Raw genomic sequence first — 22,213 nt, forward strand, 5'->3', positions numbered from 1 at the left:
CCTCAGCGCCGCAGGACCTCAGCAGGACAGAAGGAGGACAGAAGTAGGCCTCAGCGCCGCAGGACCTCAGCAGGACAGAAGGAGGACAGAAGGAGGCCTCAGCGCCGCACGACCTCAGCAGGACAGAAGGAGGACAGAAGGAGGCCTCAGCGCCGCACGACCTCAGCAGGACAGAATGAGGACAGAAGAAGGCCTCAGCGCCGCACGACCTCAGCAGGGCAGAAGGAGGCCTCAGCACCGCACGGCCTTAGCAGGGCAGAAGGAGGCCTCAGCACCGCACGGCCTTAGCAAGGCAGAAGGAGGACAGAAGGAGGCCTCAGCGCCGCATGACCTCAGCAGGGCCACAGGTCTTCTGGGTGCCTCGCCAGCCTCCTCCTCTCCAGCCACACCCGCTGCTTGGTTCCAATCCACCACATGAAGCACGTCCTTCCTGCTCATCTTCCTTACGCTTTCCCTGCACTATGAGTGATACTGCGTTAGAGATGTTAAAAGTAACATCAGTGATGCTGTGCTTTTTTGTTGTTGGTTTTTTGTCTTTTTTTTTTTTTTGAGACGGAGTCTTGCTCTGCCACCCAGGCTGGAGTGCAGTGGTGTGGTCTCAGCTCACTGCAACGTCTGCCTCCCAAGTTCAAGTGATTCTCCTGCCTCAGCCTCCCAAGTAGCTGAGATTATAGGTGCCCACCAGCACACCTGGCTAATTTTTTGTATTTTTAGTAGAGACAGGGTTTCTCCATGTTGGTCAGGCTGGTCTTGATCTCCTGACCTCAAATGACCCACCTGCCTCGGCCGCCCAAAGTACTGGGATTATAGGTGTGAGCCACTGCGCCCGGCCTGTTGTTGTTTTTGTTTTTTGTGTTTTGAGATGAAGTCTCGCTCAGTCGCCCAGGCTGGAGTGCAGTGGCGCGATCTTGGCTCACTGCAAGCTCCGCCTCCCGGGTTCACGCCATTCTCCTGCCTCAGACTCCCGAGTAGCTGGGACTACAGGTACCCACCACCTCGCCCGGCTAGTTTTTTTTTTTAGTAGAGATGGGGTTTCACCGTGTTGGCCAGGATGGTCTCCATCTCCTGACCTCGTGAGCTGCCTGCCTTGGCCTCCCAAAGTGCTGGGATTACACGGTTGAGCCACCGCGCCCGGTCCCAGATATTATTTTGTTAAAAGGTTAACGTTTATTCTGGATAGCAGGACACAGGTGTTTGATATGTTACTCTTTCTATTTTTCTGCATTTTAAAATATTTTATAATTTTTAAAGATAGTAATACCTGGACTTGATCTCAGTACTTTCCATACAGCTAAATTCATCAAGGCTGTGTGGTATTGGCGGAGGGACAGATACAAAGATGACTGGAACGGAAAGAAAATTGCAGAAACAGCCACACAAATCAATCCAGGCGATTTCTTCTTTTCTTTTTTTTTTGAGACAGAGTCTCGCTCTGTCACCCAGGCTGGAGTGCACTGGCACAATCTCAGTTGACTGCAGTCTCCGCCTCCCAGGCTCAAGCGATCCTCTTGCCTCAGCCTCCCCAGTAGCTGGGACTACAGACGTGCGTCACTATGCCCAGCTTATTTTTGTATTTTTAGTAGAGACGGGGTTTCACCGTGTTGCCCAGGTTGGTCTCGAACTCTTGGCTTCAGGTGCCTTGGCCTCCCGAAGTGCTGGGATTACAGGCCTGAGCCACTGCGCTGGGCCCATCCAGATGATTTCTGACAGAGGCACAGAAGCAACCCCATGGAAGATCCACAAATGGTGCCGGCAACGAGCATTTCATGTAAACGTCAGCCACACACAGTAATTCATCAAAATAAACACAGATATAAATGCACAACTGTGAAGGTTTAAAACTTTCAGAAAAACAAAGGAGACAAATCTTTAAGATAAAGAGCTAAGAATCCTTAGCTGTGACAAGGCGTGATTCATAAAAGGAAAAAACAATAAATCAGACTTCACAATGAAAAACTTTGGATCTGCAAAAGACCCAGTTTTGTTTTTTAATTAACTGGTCTGAGTTTGCGTCCAAAAAGACCCTGTTTAGGGCATCAAGAGACAAGCTGCAGACTAGGAAAAGATACTGAAAACCCCGTGTCTACGAAGGACTTGTATCTACAATAAAGAACACTCAAAACTTGGTCAAAAAAACATAATTAGGAAGTGCGCAAAAGACGTGAACCGACATTTCACCACTGAAGATATGCAGATGGCAAAGAAGCACTCCCAAGCTATTGGGAAAATGCAAATCAAAGCCACAAGGAGGTATCACTACACATGTATCATGAGGATCACAATAAAAATGACGCCGCCAAATGCTGGGGAGTATAAAGAGAAACTCACTGTTACGGACTGAACTGTGTGCCCCCAAAGTGCGTCTGCGGAAGCCCCAGATGACCCTATGTGGAGACGGGCCTGAAGTTATTAAGGATAAATAAGGTCCTATGAGTGGGGCCCTAATCCAATAGGACTGCTGTCCTTGTAAGATGAAGACACCAGAGATGTCAGCATCCCCTCAGCAAAAAGGCAGCACCGGCCGTGCGCGGTGGCTCAGGCCTGTAATCCCAGCACTTTCGGAGGCCGAGGCGGGCGGATCACTCGAGGTCAGGAGTTTGAGACCAGCCTGGGCAATATGGTGAAACCCTGTCTCTACTAAAAACACAAAAATCAGCAGAGCATGGTGGCGGGCGCCTGCAATCCCAGCTGCTCGGGAGGCTGAGGCAGAGAACTGCTTGAACCCGGGAGGCGGAGGCTGCGGTGAGCCGAGATCGCGCCACTGCACTCCAGCCTGGGTGACAGGGCGAGACTCCATCTCAAAGAACAACAACAACAACAACAAAAATTGCGGCATCTGCAAACCAGCAAGAGAGGCCTCTCCAGGAATCAGCACTGACAGCATCTTGCTCTTGGCCTTCGAGCCTCCAGAACTGCGAGACTGAATTTCTACTGCTCCCCCACTCAGTCTGGAGTATTTTGTTACGGAAGTCTAACCAGGCTGATACGCTCCTACATTGCTGGTGGGAATGTATGGCCACTCAAGAAACAATCTGGCAGTTTTCTAACAAACTAAACACATAATTACCACACGTGAACCAGCAACTGCACTCTTAGACATTTACCCCAGAAATGAAAACGTATATTCACACAAAAACCCATATGCGAGTGTCACAGCAGCTTTATTTGTAATAGCCAAAACCGGAAACAGCCAGATGTCCTTCCACGGGTGGCTGGCTGGGCAAGCCGCGCACATTCACACAGAGGAGTCTCGCCACAGGAAACGAGCTACTGACACACACAACCGCCTGAAGAATTCCGCACTTCCCCTTACACAGCATCCTTCGGATGACAAAATCACACACAGAGCAAACACTAGAGGTTTCCAGGGGCTAAGGAAATGGCGAGGCTGTGAGAGGTGGCACGAGGGCTCCCTGCGGGGACGGGGCCTTCCACAGCTTCACCTGCACCAGGGTCGGCATCCCGACCGTCACCAATGGGGAAACTGGGCAAGGGTCTGAAATATAAAAGATCTCCATCTTTTCTCACAGCTGCGTGGGAACTGACAATGAACTCAAAACAATACAGTTTATTTTAAAATAACAGTAATGCATAAAACATTAAAGAAGGGCATGCCAGGCACCTCCAAGACCCTGTCGTACACCTTTTACTGCACACAGTTTGCCAATTAAGAAACAGGCACAGGCCAGGCACAGTGGCTTACACCTGCAATCCCAGCACTTTGGGAGGCTGAGGTGGGAGAATCACTTGAGCCCAGGAGTTCTGAGAACAGCCTACAGGAAGCCTAACAAGACTCCATCTCTACCAGAAATAAATTAGAAATTAGCCAGGCGTGGTGGTCAGTGCCGGTGGTCCCAGCTACCTGGGAGGCTGAGATGGGAGGACTGCTTGAGCCCAGGAGTTCAAGACTGCAGTGAGCCATGACTGTGCCACTGCACTCCAGCCTGGGCAACAGAGCAAGACCTCATCTCAAGCGCAGGGAGTGCAGGGGTGGGGAGTGGAGGCACAAAGACATCAAATGCTCAGGCCAGGCCAGATCTCAAGGCCCAGGTTCCCTGAGGCAGCCTGGCCTGAGACAGCAGAGTGACCACAGCTAAGGCTTGCCTTCTCTTTCTCACATAAATTATACAAATATGTAAACATAAGACCTGTATCCAAAATAAGCAGAGACTCTCCCAACTCCTGCCCAATAAAAAATGGACAAAAAGGTCAGGCGTGGTGGCTCATGTCAGTAATCCCAGCATTCTGGGAGGCCAAGGCAGGAGTTTGAGACCAGCCTGACCAACACAGTGAAACCCCATCTCTACTACAATACACAAAATACACGCCTGGTGGTGCACGCCTGTAATCCCAGCTACTTGGGAGGCTGAGGCAGGAGAATTGCTTGAACCTGGGAAGTGGAGCTTGCAGTGAGCCAAGATGGTGCCACTGCACTCTAGCCTGGGCACGACTCTGTCTCAAAACAAACAAACAAACAAACAAAAAAACGATTGCTGAACATCATTATCATCAGGGAAATCCAATGAAATCACAATGAGATCGATGCCACTGCACACCCACCAGAATGGATGCAATCAAACTGAAAGACCACAAGAAACACTGGTGAGGAAGTGGAGCGCCAGGAACTCTCCAGTGTGGCTGGTGGAAATGCAAAATGGTGCAGCTGCTGTGGAAAGAGATTTGGTTGTTTCATGTGAAGTTCAACCTAAATCCAATCTCTAAATCGGCAATCCTACTCCTTGGTATTTTTTACCCAAGACAAAGGAAAACACATGTGCACAAAAAGACTTGGAAAAAAATGTTCTCAGCGACTTTATTCGTAACAGCAGATATGATTTGGATCTTTATTCGTAACAGTGGATACAGTTTGGATCTGTGTCCCCACGCAAATCTCCTGTTCACCTGCGACCCCCAATGTTGGAGGAGAGGCCTGGTGGGAGGTGACTGGATCATGGGGACGGAGTTCCACCCGGGGGTTGCTCTCAGGATAGTGAGTGCTCTCCTGTGAGATCCGGTTAGACACTGGGGAGGGAGTCCTCCCCACACACCCGCGGGGGGGGCTGTTCTCAGGATAGTGAGATGTGATTGGGTCATGAGGACAGAGTTGGGGCGGGGGCTGTTCTCAGGATAGTGAGATCTGATTGGGTCAAGAGGACGGAGTTGGGGGGGGTGCTGCCTCGGGATAGTGAGATCTGATTGGGTCATGAGGACGGAGTTGGGGCGGGGGCTGCTCTCAGGATAGTGAGATCTGATTGGGTCATGAGGGTGGCGTTCCCCCGCCACCCCGGGGGCTGCTCTCAGGATAGTGGGTGCTCTCCTGTGAGATCTGGTTAGACACTGGGGAGGGAGTCCTCCCCACACACCCGCCGGGGGGGCTGCTCTCAGGATAGTGAGATCTGGTTGGGTCATGAGGACAGAGTTGGGGGGGGTGCTGCCTCGGGATAGTGAGATCTGATTGGGTCATGAGGACGGAGTTGGGGCGGGGGCTGCTCTCAGGATAGTGAGATCTGATTGGGTCATGAGGGTGGCGTTCCCCCGCCACCCCGGGGGCTGCTCTCAGGATAGTGGGTGCTCTCCTGTGAGATCTGGTTGCCTGAAAGTGCGGCACCTCCCCCTCACTCTCTTCCCTGCCTCCCCTTTGCCTTCCACCAGGACTGAGAGTCTCCTGAGGCCTCCCAAGCCATGCTTCCCATACAGCCTGAGGAACAGTGACCCAATTACACCTCTTTTCCTCACAAATCACCCAATCTCAGGTATTTCTTTATGCAGTGTGAGAACGGACTATTACAATAGCCCAAAATGGAAACCCAAGCATCTATCAACAAGTGAGTGGATTTAAAAGCTGTGGTACATCCACACAAACTGAATCCAACTCAGCAATAAACGGAACACATTTCTGATACAAACATCACAAGGAAACTTCAAAACTACGAACGTCAAGAAAAGCAGCCAGCCAGAAAAGCACACAGGGTAGGATTTGACATTCACAATGGTCATGACAGCAAAACCAGTCATGGTGAGCCGAAGCCAGGAGCAAGGGCTCACCTGGCCAGGTGAGGGAAGGATGACTGGAACGGGGCGCAAGAAGTTTCTGGAGCAACTTGACTGTCCTCCATTGCAACAGGTGTTTTAGCTACGCAGGGAAAAGCACTTGTCAAAGCACTTAAATTCAACATATTTTAGTGTTATGTCCATAATAATTTAAATTTCTTTAACTAAAAGAAAAACAGGCCGGGGGCAGCGGCTCCTGCCTGCAATCCCAGCACTTTGGGGGGCCAAGGAAGGCAGATCACCTGAAGTCAGGAGTTCGAGGCCAGCCTGGCCAATATGGTGAAACCCTGTCTCTATTAAAAATACAAAAATTACAGGAGGCTGAGGCAGGAGAATGGCGTGAACCCGGGAGGCGGAGCTTGCAGTGAGCCGAGATCACGCCACTGCACTCCAGCCTGGGCGACAGAGCGAGACTCCGTCTCAAAAACAAAAAACAAAAAACAAAAATTAGCCTGGTATAGTGGCACGTGCCTGTAATCCCAGCTACTTGGGAGGTTAAGACACGAGAATCTCTTGAACCTAGGAGGAGGAGGTTGCTGTGAGCTGAGATTACACCACTGCACTCCAGCCTGGGCAACAGAGCAAGACTCCATCTCAAAAAAAATAAAAATAAAAAAATAACAGGCACAGGATATGAATGTGCAAAGCCAGAAGGGGAGGTTGAGCAGCAAACAAGCGTTATCAAACTCACTACTCAGAAAGGCACAAATCAAAGCTTGATACTTTCTAATCCCATCAAAATTCCCAAATAAAACCAACACCCAGGGGACACTCCAAGGACTCGGGACGCTAGAGTCTGCTGCCCCCGAGCAGCTTGCAGGCCCCATGAGCAGAGCTGGGCAACCTTCCCCCACACAGCCACCAGCGTCCATGCAAGGGGCTGAGGACGCCTCTCACCAGGATGGGTGTAGGATGCACGGGGCACGCTGGGGACAGTGCAGAGTGCCGGGGGACAGTGAGGTCAGCACAGGACCACTACAGGCAGATCTGAGTATCTTTTTTAATCAACTTGGCTGCTTTTAAGAAAGACACTTTTCTAACAAAATACTACACACCAACACTTTCAATACACACATAATTCACCACACTACAGAGTGAATGTGTCCCTTCCAAAATTCCTGTGTGAAATCCTAATACCCAAAGTGATGGTGTTAGGAGGTGGGGCCTCCTTGGGGGTGATTAGGCCATGAAGGTGGAGCCCTCAGGACTGGGATTACTGCCCTAATAAAGGAAGCCCCAGAGAGCACTCCCTCACCGCTTTCGCCCTGTGAGGACACAGCAAGAAGGTGCTGGACCCTCACCAGACACCAGATCTGCCGGCGCCTTGTGCCTGGACTTCCAGCCTGCAGAGCCGTGAGGAATCAACGTCTGTGGTTCACAGGCCCCCAGCATACGATATTGTTACAGGAGCATGGATGGACTGGGACACAGGGATGCGTGCCCACGCAGACACAACCATGTGCGACTCACCAGGAGTCCACGGAGCGCAGCAGGAGGAATGGGGAGCGGCCCAGCCCAACCATCACCTCCCCCAGTGGTGAGCCCACTCCAGGGGGTCCTTTCCCACAGTGACCTCCCTGAACAGCTAACTCACCCCAGGGGGTCCTCCCTGACAGTGACCTCCCCAAAGGGCGAATTCACCCCAGGGGGTCCTCTCCCCACAGTGACCTCCCTGAATGGCTATCCCAGGGGGTCCTCCCCGACAGTGACCTCCCTGAACGGCTAACTCATCCCAGGGGGTCCTCCCCGACAGTGACCTCCCTGAACGGCTAACTCATCCCAGGGGGTCCTCCCCGACAGTGACCTCCCTGAACGGCTAACTCATCCCAGGGGGTCCTCTCCCCACAGTGACCTCCCCAAAGGGCGAATTCACCCCAGGGGGTCCTCCCGGACAGGGTCCTCCCCGAACAGCTATTTCACCCCAGGGGTTCCTCCCCACCCCCCCCCCCCCCGAGAGTGACCTCCCTGAATGGCTAACTCAGGGGGTGACTGAGTTACCAGGGGGTCCTCCCCGACAGTGACCTCCCTGAACGGCTAATTCAGCTGAGGGGTCCTCCCCGACAGTGACCTCCCTGAACGGCTAATTCAGCTGAGGGGGTCCTCCCCGACAGTGACCTCCCTGAACGGCTAATTCAGCTGAGGGGTCCTCCCCGACAGTGACCTCCCTGAACGGCTAACTCACCCCAGGGGGTCCTCCCCGACAGTGATGTCCCTGAACGGCTAATTCAGCTGAGGGTCCTCCCCGACAGTGATGTCCCCGTATGTCACAGACAGAAACCACGGAAGTAACACAGCCTTGTTCCTGCCAAGGGTTAGGTCGGCCGCAGCCTGTCACACTCCGCCCCAGCAGCCTCTGCTACCTTAGCTGCTCAGACATCTCCTGCAGGGCACAACGCGCAGACCAGCGGGGGGCGGGCAGGGCCCTAAGGACACCTCCCTCGGGCTCCAAGCCCCCACTTCACAACTCCACCTCTGGCAAGTGACTAATCTCCACAAATTAGTCACTTGCTAATCTCACTTTTTGCAGAAGAGAAAAGTAATCTCACTTTTCTCTTCTGCAAGATGGGGGTAATTACAGTACCCACTTTCCAGGGCTACTGTGAGGACCACATTGTTGGGAACAAGCCCCCCAAAATCTGGCCATAAACTGGCCCCAAAACTGGCCATAAACAAAATCTCTGCAGCACTGTGACATGTTCGTAATGGACATAATGCCCACGCTGGAAGGTTGTGGGTTTACCAGAATGAGAGCAAGGAACACCTGGCCCACCCGGGACAGAAAACCGTTTAAAGGCATTCTTAAGCCACAAACAATACCATGAGCGATCTGTGCCTTAAGGACATGCTCCTGCTGGAGTTCACTAGCCCAACCTATTCCTTTAATTCAGCCCATCCCTTCATTTCCCATAAGGGATACTTTTAGTTAATTTAGTATCTATAGAAACAACGCTAATGACTGGCTTGCTGTTAATAAATACGTGGGTAAATCTCTGTTCGGGGCTCTCAGCTCTGAAGGCTGTGAGACCCCTGATTTCCCACTTCACACCTCTATATTTCTGTGTGTGTGTCTTTAATTCCTCTAGCACCGCTGGGTTAGGGTCTCCCCGACAGAGCTGGTCTCCGCACACACAATCCACATAAAGCACTACAGACTGAGCTCGGCAAATACTAACAGCCCCTAAATGTTGCCATGGTGGTTCTGACCATTTCTATTTCACACTGGGAACTAGTCAAAGTAGACAAAGGTTCATGATCAAGCTGTCAACCTGGAAGTGAAGGGGGTATGAGGAGAGCCGCAAGAGGGCAGCCACTCTGTGATGGGGAAGGCCATGAGAGGGCAGCTACTCACGTGGCAGAATATGAACCTCACAGGCCTGATGACCTAGAACCAACTACCCAAGCCCCAGAGACCCTGGTTACCTGCGCTCTGCACTGCCCCGCACCCCTCCCGGCTCACCTGCGCTCTGCACTGCCCCACACCCGTCTACCTGAACTCTGCACCGCCCCGCACCCCTCCCTGGTTACCTGCGCTCTGCACCCTCCCGCAACCTCTGCACCCTCCGGCAACCGTCCCTGGTTGCCTGCGCTCCGCACTGCCCCGCACCCCTCCCTGCTCACCTGCGCTCTGCACCACCCCGCACCCCTCCCTGGTTACCTGCGCTCTACACCCTCCCGCAACCTCTGCACCCTCCCACAACCGTCCCTGGTTGCCTGCGCTCCGCACTGCCCCGCACCCCTCCCTGGTTACCTGCGCTCTGCACCCTCCCGCAACCGTCCCTGGTTGCCTGCGCTCCGCACTGCCCTGCACCCGTCCCTGGTTACCTGCGCTCTGCACTGCCCCGCACCCCTCCCTGGTTACCTGCGCTCTGCACCCTCCCGCAACCGTCCCTGGTTGCCTGCGCTCCGCACTGCCCCGCACCCCTCCCTGGTTACCTGCGCTCTGCACCCTCCCGCAACCGTCCCTGGTTGCCTGCGCTCTGCACTGCCCCGCACCCGTCCCTGGTTACCTGCGCTCTGCACCCTCCCGCAACCGTCCCTGGTTGCCTGCGCTCCGCACTGCCCTGCACCCGTCCCTGGTTACCTGCGCTCTGCACCCTCCCGCAACCGTCCCTGGTTACCTGCGCTCTGCACTGCCCCGCACCCGTCCCTGGTTACCTGCGCTCTGCACCCTCCCGCAACCGTCCCTGGTTGCCTGCGCTCCGCACTGCCCTGCACCCGTCCCTGGTTACCTGCGCTCTGCACTGCCCCGCACCCCTCCCTGGGTGAGTGCAGCCCCCGCACTTCAGGCTCTGGGTCCAGCAGAGGTACAAAGAAGCAAGGATGACAGAACCTTGGTGGCCAGGAGAACAGCACAGAGCTTCAGAGGCTGGTGCCCTCAGTCCCAAGTCCTATGTGGGAAGAGGGTGTGCTACAAGGCTGGCTCGCCACAGCAACCTAAGGGTCTTTTTTTTTTTTTGAAATAGAGTCTCGCTCTGTCGCCCAGGCTTGGAGTCCAATGGCGCGATCTCGGCTCACTGCAGCCTCCGCCTCCCGGGTTCAAGTGATTCTCCTGCTTCAGCCTCTTGAGTAGCAGGACTACAGGCACACGCCACCACGTCCAGCTAATTTTTGTATTTTTAGTAGATATGGGGTTTTGGAATGTTGGCCAGGCTGGTTTCGAACTCCTGACCTCAGGTGATCTGCCCACCTCTGCCTCCAAAGTGCTGGGATTACAGGCATGAGCCATTGTGCCCGGCCAGGTCTATCTACTTTTAAGATCTGTCTAAGACTGGACACATTAGCTCATACCTGTCATACCAGCACTCTGGGAGGCCAAGGCCGGGGGATCACGTGGGCCCAGGAGTTCAAGGCCGCAGTGAGTCGTGATCGTTCCACTGCACTCAGCCTGGGCAACAGAGCCAGACTCTTTCCAATAAAAGAAAATGATCTCAAGTGTACCCTGCAGAGGACACGCAGGGCCAGCATGTGGCCTCCCCCCACCACCGAGCCCACCTTGGAAACATGGGGCCTCCCCGCCACTGAGCCCACCTGGGAGGGTTTCTGAAACGTGCGGCCAAGAGTCTTGTCTGTACCACACAATTCTGCAACTGTCAGTACTAAATATTCCCAGTGCCCTTACCCAGTCCAGAATTCTACATAAGTGAAGGGAGGAAGCCTCCAAAAGCCATGTCAAAGAGGAAGAAGGGTGAAAAGCCAGGATCACAAACAAGTGGCCCTGGGGGTGCGAGTAGGCTGTGCCCTCCCCATTCCTTAGGCCAGAGCTTGACCCCCAAGGCTCCTGAGCGGGCCCAGCCACTCAGCTAATACCGAGCATGGCACACAAGGGCTGCTGGCTGGCAGAAATTACATGCAACACCCAACCAAACGCACGAGGCGAGTCACGCTTAAACCACACGACAACTGTGCAGCATCGTTTTCATTTTCTGCCTCAATTTACCTCACTAGCAGTAACACTGAGTTCAAGTCAGCCACACAGGGAAGGTGGATTTCCCTGCAGTCAGGGCACGGCAGGCTCCATTTCAAAAGCAACGGCACGCAGAACCCAAAACAAAGAACACACAGCATACACCTGCCCTGGGCATCTCTGACACGGTTGGTGCTCCTGATAATCTGCCTTTTAAAAAAGTGAAGACTAGCCAGGTGGGAAACGGCACATGCCTGTAATCCCAGCCACTCGGGAGGCCGAGGCAGGAAGATCCAGAGCCCAGTTCAAATCCATCCTGAGTAACAGCAAGACCTTGTCTCTTAAAGAAAAAAAAAAAGGAAGATGACAGAACAAATTTGAAGAAATTTGAAAGCTATCTGGTTCCACAGTTCTACCTAAAAACCCATTCACACAAGTCCAAATTCCTAAAAGCTAAGAAAACCGTTTTTTCCTAACTCACTTGACAGCAAATCCTAGTCTATCATAACCTCATTTGGGATAAAACCTGACATGAACTGATACGGAGCTAATCACAGACTTTATCCCACAGTGAGAATATTTAGTCATTTAATTACAGAAACATTAATGTATTCAATTACAGAATACTTTCCCAAGTTCTCTGGGAACATCCCATGATATGCAGGTTATATGCCGCAATGATCATTCTGAAACCTGAAAAATTCTGGAATCATAAACATCTGTACTCAAGGGTTCAGATCACGGGCCATCGCCAAGTTTACACAAGACAGCCTGAACTCCCATAGCCTATGTTCTAAGGTTGCTGTCCAGACAAAACTTATTTAAGTATGTTTATACAAAATACTTAATTCAGCTTTCACACCCTGTTTCAGTTCAAAGAGACTTCAAAGAACTTAGGAGGCTGCAGGCCACCTATTAAGCTCACAAGGAGGAAATCTACAGCTCCTAATTGCATTGGTTATTTTTATCTCCTGACTCGCCTAGATAGCAAAGGGAAACAAGCTCCTTTGCAAAACCTCAGCGGCCGCCCACATTTCCTTGTTCTTCTTCCTGGGTGCTAAGTGACCCACAGGCTTCTTTCTTTACACGAATCTTCCTCTCTGGGCCCCAGTGAGGGTGCATTCTCCATCCCTCAAACCCTGATCCGTGCCATCTTCTGCTTGACTCCTTCCCAGAGCTCATACTGTGTGTACCACCCCAAGGATCCCACCGCCAAGGATCCGTCCCTATGCTGCCTCTGTCTCTCCACCGCTTGAGCACCGGTCTGAGGTTCCAGAAACCAAGTCCTGTCCGCTATGAATTTCTTAAAGAATGAAGATAACCACCTAGTATTTTCAGAATAAATGAGCTGATCTGAGAGAAATCTGTTTCTAACAGAGGATGTGAAAGAGGATCACACTTCAGCCCCCACCTCTGAAAGAAGAGCTTGGAGCTGACCAAATTGTACCCAAAATCTGTTTGGTTTTGACCACAACGGAGACAAAGTGTGTGACAACGCTGCAGTCAAAATGTCTCCGCAGACATTCTGTGATAATCAGAAGTCTGGGATAGTTTCCCATCTGGTCACAGGGCAGGCACCTGGACAGGCTAACCCTCCAGCCCTGAGAGGTACCACGGAGCTGGTGAGGGTGAGGGCTTTTGTGTCACTTCACTCCCTTGCCCTGTGCCAATACAGCAGAATAGAGTCACGCTTCCGCACCGAAGTCAACCATGTTTAGCCAACAAACTTCACAGCCAGTGAAACGTGACACACCTCCAGGCACCACTGGACAAAAAATGGAAGGAAAATCCACAACAAAGAAGGGGACTCACTGACACTGGAGATCGATTCCGTGTGAACGGAGAGGACGTTCAGGCAGCTAGAAATGGCAGGCAGAGACAAGACTGACTCAAGAGGACTTAAGCCGAGTGACCTGTCCACTCTGCAAATTCTATATAGGTCGCAACTACTGGCTCTGTTTCCTGTACCACACACAGAATCACACGAGTAGATGTTCACCGGGAAGAGAAACACTGAGGTGTTACGAAGAGCAACGGGGATCACTAGACAGAGCCCTGTCTACCCTCAGCCAACCCCCCACCCCCCAGGCTACGACCGCAACTACCTGCAACACGTGTGCATCCACCTACTGTCAAGTTCCCTGAACTGTAGAAGAATGAGCCCTAACCTCCAAAGTCCAGTCCTGTCCCTGCCTGCTCAATAACCCTAGATGTCCGGCAAAAGACCAAGGCTTAAACCCCCTCCTGCACCGCTCACCTTCTGACTCCAGCTGTCGGCCTTCCAGCACCCTCCCTCAGCCTCCGCTGTAGGCTCCCACCCAAGCTCCCTGCCTGCCACCATCCCCCACCTCACCCTAACATCTTCGCCCACCCACCCTGGGAGGTTCCCCAAGCCCCAGGCCTTGCTCCAACTTGACCCTACTCCTATCACAAGAAAGTACCCCGGCCCCAGCCTCGCCCTCCTCAATCACCGCCAGCAGGCACTGACCTACGGGGCCCCCCACTGTGACCCTCGCCTGGCCCTGACCCACGCCCTCGGCAGAGACCCTCCCCTGGCCGACCCTGACCCACAACCCACGCTGGGACCCCTAACCCACGCCCTTCCACTCCAAGCTGACGCTGCCCCCAGCGTCCCGGAGACAACACTCCGCAGCCGCACCCGCGCTGCCGACCCGGGGCCTCACCTTCGGCCAGGACCCGCCGCACCCGCAGCCGCAGCTCGCCCAGTTCCACCGTCTGCCCCACGAAATCACTCTGGTCGCGGCCGGAAGCACCGCCCAGGGAGCCTGGACCCGCCAAGAAGTCGAGCGCCGACTGCAGCAGCGACATGGCGGTGGCTGCGCCGCACCCCGCGGCAGCCGGAGTGGTCGGGCTCGGGCTCCCGCTCCCTCGCCGTCCGGGTCAGCTCAGTAACCGCCGGCCAGGAGCTGCACCATCTTCCGCCCCGACGCCGTGACGTACTCGCGCGTGAGGACGCGTCGCGTCAGGCGGCGTCGGGGCCCAGCCCCGTCCCCTTCGCCGCGGCCTCGCTTCCTGGCTGCGCGCTCCGGCGCGGAGGTCTGACGGAGACAGCGCGTGCGCGGCGTCGCCAGGCTTGTGACGAACTTCCGGTTATCAGGCTCCCGGCCGGGCTGACTCCAGAGGAGGCGCGCGGAGCGGTCGCCGCGGCGATTCCCGCCCAGGTAGTTCAGCGCCCCAGCCCAACTCCCGGTACCGTTCCCCACATGGTCTGTTTTGTGGGAGGCTCCTTCTCATGTGTCTTCGATTTAAGCGCTTCGCCTACCTCTGGGTGGAGTCAGCCTCCCGTTTGCCGTTAGCGCCGCGTTTGCGAATGGGTTCGCGAATTTTTCTCTCAGTTGGCTAAGGAGCAAGGAGTTAGCGTGCGTTAAGCTATCAATAAATACTTGCTTTTTGTCTCATGGAGGTCGGAGTTTCCTGTGACGCTTAGCGACTAAGCTTGGCAGCCCCCTCCCAGCAGCCAGGCAAGCAGTTTGCAAGGGAAACGCTGCTGCACTGCCTTGTCTTCCGAGGAGAAGGCCAGGGTCTGGGCGGGAGAGTGACCAATAGTGGGAGCTGTGGGCTAGAAAACCTTCGTCCTGGGCAACCACAACACTGCACAGACTGCCCTGTGACCCTCAAGGTTCGTTCGCACCCTGACATTTTCCAAGGCAAAAGCAAGTCCTCATGAACCACTTGGAAGGGTTCATAATGCCCAACCATTTGGAGATGAAAAGGTGACGTTCCTTCTAGGATAATGAGGAAATGGCTCACAGACAGTGCATTTTTAGTTTCTGGCCCACACAGTATTTGGGGGTTGGGAGTGGGTAGCAGGAGGTGAATTAGTTGCTGTCATTTAAAGACCGATGCCAGGCGCTGTGGCTCGCGCCTGTAATCCCGGTACTTTGGGAGGCCGAGGCGGGCGGATCACCTGAGGTCAGGAGTTTCAGACCAGCCTGGTCAACATGGTGAAACCCCGTCTCTACTAAAAATACAAAAATTAGCTGAGCGTGGTGGCAGGTGCCTGTAATCCCAGCTACTCGGGAGACTGAGGCAGGAGAATCGCTTGAACCCAGGAGGTGGGCGCCACTGCACTCCAGCCTGAGACTCCGCCTCAAAAAAAAAAAAAAAAAAAATCATCATCATTTATGTGGAAAAATCAAACCTGTCAATATTGGACCCCAAATGATGTGTGTTACCAGTTACCTAGAGCGGTCCCTCCAGGTAAGACACAGTCGTTTGCCTGACCAGATTGGCTCACGTATGTTACCTGCCTGGTTCCTATAGTCATTTGAGGTTGCAACCCTTTCCATAGAGTTATTTGTTCTCAAACTCAAAAATGGATTCTAAAGCTCAAATCAGCCTCTTAGCCGTCCCAGAAGCTAACATCTGTTATCTTTATCATTAAAAGATAATAGACTGAGCTCACTGGAACACTTACCTATTTTATGGAATGAAGTGTTACATGTAGCCAGATGAGATCTTTAAAAATACATATAACAAAAATAGGCCGGGCGCGGTGGCTCACGCCTGTAATCCCAGCACTTTGGGAGGCCGATGCGGGCGGATCACAAGGTCAGGAGATCGAGACCACGGTGAAACCCCGTCTCTACTAAAAATTACAAAAAATTAGCCGGGTGCGGTTGTGGGCGCCTGTAGTCCCAGCTACTCGGGAGGCTGAGGCAGAAGAATGGCGTGAACCCGGGAGGCGGAGCTTGCAGTGAGCCGAGATTGCGCCACTGCACTCCAGCCTGGGCTGGGCGACAGAGCGAGACTCCGTCTCAAAAAAAAAAAAAAAAAAATACATATAACAAAAATAACAGTAGCAATAGCTTAGCTTATGCACTGATTCATTGCTTGCAACATCCTTTTCTGTAACGGTTCACTGTAATGGTCCTAAAACATCTTTGTGAAGAAAGCGCAATATAATTAACCCCCTTTATTTTTGGGATGAGAAAATATGCTCAACAATGCCATTACTTGGCCAGGGTCAACAAGTGATACGGTTAAAATTCAATACAAGTTCTGGCTTTTCCAGCCAGTGCATTTGTCTGGTGGACTGTGGAATAGAAGGACTGAGAGATCGGGAAAGATTCCCGCTGGAGACAAACATCTGGGCATCCTCAACATAGAGGTGGCAGTTGGCTGTAGGAGCTGAAGAGAGGACCAACAGAGATGGCGTACTAGACATAAAGAAGTTAGAATCTTCAGAGAATAGACAGCTTGTGGAGAAAGGGCAGCCAGTGAAGGAGGAAGAAAACCAAGAGAGTGTTGTCACAGAGCCAAGGAACGAGGATGTGCAGGGCAGAGAATGCAGCTGTGTCGAATGCTGCTTAAAAGTCAAGTAGAAAAAGAAATGGAAGATACATGTTGATTTATTCACAACGGATCACTGGTGATCTCACCAAGAATAGCTTCACTGGAGTAATGAGGTGGAAGCTACATATCACCATAGTAGAGGAATGAAGAGATGATGAGGTAGAGATGGCAAGTGGAGATAAGACATTTGTCTGTGGAGGAGAATATGAACAACTTTAGGCCAACAAATTCAGCATCCTTAGCTTAGAGAGCTAGAAGGATGATGAGATGTTTTAAGAGGAGAGATTCTTGAGCAGCCTAAAGCTGATGGAAGGGAGAGAAGGTTTGCTGGTACAGAAAAAAGAGGAATAATAAGATAATTCTATCTTAATGAGATATCTTCTATCTCTTACAACATAGGAGGGGAATGGCATCCAAAGCATAGGTAGAGATACTTGCTTTGGACATAGGAAAAACACTTAGGGAGAAAAATGGGCTGCAGTTGCAGGTGACCTTATGTATTTATTGGAGTAAACGTGAAGGAATTCTCTAATGGCTTCTGTTTTCATTGGGAATGAGGAAAGAAAAGCTTCAACTGAAAGTGAGAGGGGAAGTAGGAATCCCAAGATTTAAGCAGTGTCAAAAAGATCTAAAATAGCTATTATGAAAAACCTAGCGAATAACTAGAAAGCATGATAGCGTTCAAGCACTCATTTGGAGGCCATGAACTTACACTGGCATGACCTGGGATTGGCTGGACATTTCTAAACCTTGTCATCACTTTGGAAACCAGAGTCGGACTACTTATCTTACAAATATTTCTGGAGCACCTTTATTTATCGGCGTTGAAGTAGATGCTGTAGTAATACCATCTTAACCTGAATATCTGTCTCCGTATCTCATGTAAACTCTCGGATGTTTGTTCTGAGATACCGCTACATATATAAACATGTATATATCCAAAACTGAATTTATAGTCTTAATCCCCATACCTGATTTCCAAAATTTCATAGCAAAGAGGATTACAAGAGATTAAGAGGATCATTTTATAATGATGAAGGGATGAATTCATCAAAAAGACTTGATGATCTTAAACATTTACGTACCTAATAACAAAGCTCTAAAATACACAAAGCATAAACTAATAGCTCCAAGGAGAGAGAAATATCACAATTGTAGTTGGAGATTGATGTAGTTGGAGAATATTCTTTCTCAATAAATAGAGAATAAATGGATAGATACCCAGAAAATCACTAAGGATATAGGAGACTTGAACATGACTGTCAGTCAACTTGACCTAATGAATGTTTATGGAACAATCCCCACAATAACAGCAGAATACACAATTTTTCAAGTACATTAAAACATTAACTGAACCTGATCATATTCTGGTCTATGAAACAAGTATGTTAGCTGACCAGAATGATATTGAATATTAAAGTAGAAATTAGTAACGGATTGGAAAATCCTTTCAATATTTGGAAACTGAATAACTCACTTTTGGTTTTTGTATATTTTTTAAACTCATTTTTAAATAACTCATGGTAGCCAGGCGCGGTGGCTCATGCCTATAATCCCAGCACTTTGGGAGGCCGAGGCAGGTGGATCACAAGGTCAGGAGATCGAGACCATCCTGGCTAACACAGTGAAACCCCATCTCTACTAAAAATGCAAAAAATTAGCCTGGTGTGGCGGTGGGCGCCTGTAGTCCCAGCTACTTGGGAGGCTGAGGCAGGAGAATGGCGTGAACCCTGGAGGCGGAGCTTGCAGTGAGCCGAGATTGCCCTACTGCACTCCAGCCTGGGCGACAGAGCGAGACTCCGTCTCAAAATAAATAGGCCAGGCGCGGTGGCTCAAGCCTGTAATCCCAGCACTTTGGGAGGCCGAGATGGTGGGATCACGAGGTCAGGAGATCGAGACCATCCTGGCTAACACAGTGAAACCCCGTCTCTACTAAAAAAAATACAAAAAAAAAACTAGCCGGGCGAGGTGGCAGTCGCCTGTAGTCCCAGCTACTCGGGAGGCTGAAGCAGGAGAATGACGTAAACCCGAGAGGCGGAGCTTGCAGTGAGCTGAGATCCAGCCACTGCACCCCAGCCAGGGCGACAGAGCGAGACTCCGTCTCAGAAAAAAAAAAAGATAAATAAAAATAAATAAATAAATAGATAAATAACTCATGGTTCAAAGAAGAAATCAAAAAGGAAATTAGAAAGTATTTTGAACAGGATGAAAATGAAAATGCAGCATTTAAAACTGGTGGGATGCAGCTAAAACAGTATTAAAAGATAGATCTCAAATCAGTGACCTCAGCAGTCACCTTAAGAAACTAGAAAAGTAGGCCGGGCACGGTGGCTCACTTTGGCAGGCCAAGGTGGGCCGATCACCTGAGGTCGGAAGTCTGAGACCAGCCTGGCCAACATGGTGAAACCCCATCTGTACTAAAAACACAAAAATTAGCTGGGTGTGGCAGTGCACGCCTGTAGTTCCGGCTACTTGGAAGCCTGAGGCAGGAGAATCACTTGAACCCGGGAGGTGGAGATTGCAGCAAGCTGAGACTCTGTCACACACACACAAAAAAAATAGAAAAGTAAGAGGAAGTGAAACCCAAAGTGAATATAAGAAGGCAGATAATAAGTATCAGAGTGGAATTCAAAAAAATAGATAACAAAAGCAATAAAGAAAATCAGGGAAACCAAAAGCTGATTCTTTGAGATTAATAAAATTGAAAAATCTTTGGCCAGATTGAACAAGAAAAAGACAAGACACGAATTACCAATATGAGGAATGAGAGATGACATCACTACTGAAAGGATAAGCAGGGACTATTATTAAGAACTTTAGGCCAACAAATTCAGCAGCTTACACTAAATGAACAAATTCCTGGAAAGCATAAACCACTTAAGCTCATTTAAGAAGAAATTGTGTTGGGCCGGGCACAGTGGCTCATGCCTGTAATCCCAGCACTTTGGGAGGCCAAGGCAGGTGGATCACAAGGTCAGGAGATTGAGACCATCCTGGCCAAGATGGTGAAACGCCGTCTCTACTAAAAAAAAACACACACAAAAATTAGCTGTGCATGGTGACGTCTGCCTGAAATCCCTGCTACTTGGGAGGCTGAGGGAGGAGAATCACTTGAACCAGGGAGTCGGAGGTTGCAGTGGGCCGAGATTGAGCCACTGCACTCCAATCTGGCGACAGAGTGGGACTTTGTCTCAAAAGAAAATGTATTATATGAAACGATGAAAGAGGCCCTGACATGCATACAGTTAAGGCCTTGCAACATACTTTGTGGTATCTAACCATCTTTATTTATTTTTTTTTTGAGGGGATGAGTACCCCATTCTCATGTGATGTGATTATTACACATTGCATGCTTGTATCAGAACATGTACCCCATGAATATATACACCTACTATATACCTACAAAAAATAAAAATTTAAATGCTTTTTAAAAAGAAGGAAATAGACAACCTAAATAGCTCTATGTCTATTAAAGTATTGAATTTATAGTTGATAAATCTTCCCTTAAAGAAGACTCCAGACTTGGCTGGGCACAGTAGCTCATGCCTGTAATCCCAGCACTTTGGGAGGCTGAGGCAGGTGGATCACCTGAGGTCAGGAGTTCAAGACCAGCCTGGCCAACATGGTGAAACCTCATTTCTACTAAAAATACAAAAATTACCCGGCATGGTGGTAGGTGCCTGTAATCCCCGCTACTTGGGAGGCTGAGTCAGGAGAACCACTTGGACCCAGGACGTAGAGGTTGCAGTAAGCTGAGACTGTGCCATTGCACTCCAACCTGGACAACAAGAGCAAAACTCGATCTCAAAAAAAGACTCCAAACTTAGATAGCTTTACTGGGAATTCTACTAAACACTGAAGGAAGAAATAATACCAGTTCTATACAAACTCAGAAAGTTGAAGGAAGGAATTATTTCCCAACTCATGTTTCCTAACAGCATTATTCTGATACCAGAACTCCACAAAGACATTACTAGAAAACTACAGGATAATATCTCTTGTGAACATAGACACGAAGATGCATTTAAAACGTTGATTAGCAAATTGAATCCAACACTATATACAGAAAGGATAATATACCATGACCAAGTGGGATATCCCAAGAGGGCAAAGTTGGCTTAGCATTTGAAAGTGTATCAATGTAATTCACACTCTTGAGAATGAAAAAATAAAATGGATCATCTCAATAGATACAGAGAAGCATTTGACAGAACCCAACATCCATTACTGATTTTAAAAAAAAACAAAATTCAGCAAACTGGGAGTAAAATAAAACTTCCTCAACCCAGTAAGGGCGTCTGTAAACAACCTGTAGCTAGCATCATACGAAATAATAAAAGACTGAATGTTTTCCCCCTAAGACCAGGAACAAGCCAAGGCTGGCTGTCTGATCTCACCACTTCTGTTCAACATTGTACTAGAAATTCTAGCCAATGTGATGAGGCAAGAAAAAGAGGGCCGGGGCCAGGCACAGTGGCTCACATCTATAATTCCAGCGCTTTGGGAGGCCGAGGCAGGCAGGTCACCTGAGGTCAGGAGTTTGAGATCAGCCTGGCCAACACGGTGAAACCCCGTCTCTACTAAAAACACAAAAATTAGCTGGGCGTGGTGGCACATGCCTATAATCCCAGCTACTCTGGAGGCTGAGGCAGGAGAATCACTTGAACCTTGGAGATGGAGGTTGCAGTGAGCTGAAATCGCACCACTGCAACTCCACCCTGGACAACAGAGACTCGGTCTCTAAAAAAAAGAAAAAAAATCAGAATCTATAAAAAGAGCTACTCGTGAGTTTAGCAGGGTTGCAGGATACAAGATAAATATGCAAAAATCAATTATATTTCTACATACTAGCAATAAATATTGGAAGTTGAAATTAGAGACATTTACAATAGCATCAAAAAGTCTGAAATACTTGGGATAAATGTGAAAGAAGATGTGCAAGACTTATATGCTGAAAACTACAAAAAATTGCTGAGAGAAATTAAAGCCCATAATCAATGGAGAGATATGCCATACTCATAAACTGAGAGATTCAACAGTGCAGTTCTCGACCTGTAGATTCAATGTAAACCAGTCAAATTCCCAGCAGACTACGAGAATTTGACACATAGATTCTAAAATTTACTTGGCTCTGCAAAGGAGCGAGAATAGCCAATACAAGTTTGAACAAGGACAAGACAAAATTGTATGATTTGCGTTACCTAATTTAAACCCTTGAAGCCACAGTAATCAAAACTGTGGTGGCTGGGTGTAGAGGTATGTGCCTGTAGTCACAGCAACTCAGCAGGTTGAGGCGGGAGGATCCCTTGAGCCTGGGAGTTTGAAGCTAGCCTGGGCAACAGTGTGGAGTTGATATAAAGATAGCTAAGTAGGTAAATAGAAGAGTCCAGAAATTGGCCCACAGGTGTCTATGGTCAACTGATTTTTTATAAAGGTGCAAAA

At 50.1% G+C, this 22,213-nt stretch overlaps 2 protein-coding genes across 8 annotated transcripts in view; one reads left to right on the plus strand and one right to left on the minus strand.

The window, feature by feature from the left end:
- The window catches only part of GAK (cyclin G associated kinase), an 89,107-nt gene extending 74,706 nt beyond the window's left edge, over positions 1–14,401 (minus strand). For all 3 annotated transcript variants that reach the window (XM_045391989.2, XM_005554253.4, XM_005554252.4), the window contains exon 1: positions 14,140–14,401. In XM_045391989.2, the coding sequence (XP_045247924.2) occupies positions 14,140–14,284 (145 nt within the window). In that variant the 5' untranslated portion in view covers positions 14,285–14,401. The remainder of the gene's footprint in view (positions 1–14,139) is intronic.
- A 155-nt stretch (positions 14,402–14,556) lies between these two features.
- Positions 14,557–22,213, plus strand: part of TMEM175 (transmembrane protein 175) — a 35,440-nt gene continuing 27,783 nt past the window's right edge. For all 5 annotated transcript variants that reach the window (XM_074039181.1, XM_074039180.1, XM_005554254.5 and 2 more), the window contains exon 1: positions 14,557–14,637. The gene's annotated coding sequence lies outside the window, so the exon portion shown is untranslated. The remainder of the gene's footprint in view (positions 14,638–22,213) is intronic.

The sequence above is a fragment of the Macaca fascicularis genome, chromosome 5, assembly GCF_037993035.2.
Source record: "Macaca fascicularis isolate 582-1 chromosome 5, T2T-MFA8v1.1".
NCBI classification, from domain to species: Eukaryota; Metazoa; Chordata; class Mammalia; order Primates; family Cercopithecidae; genus Macaca; species Macaca fascicularis.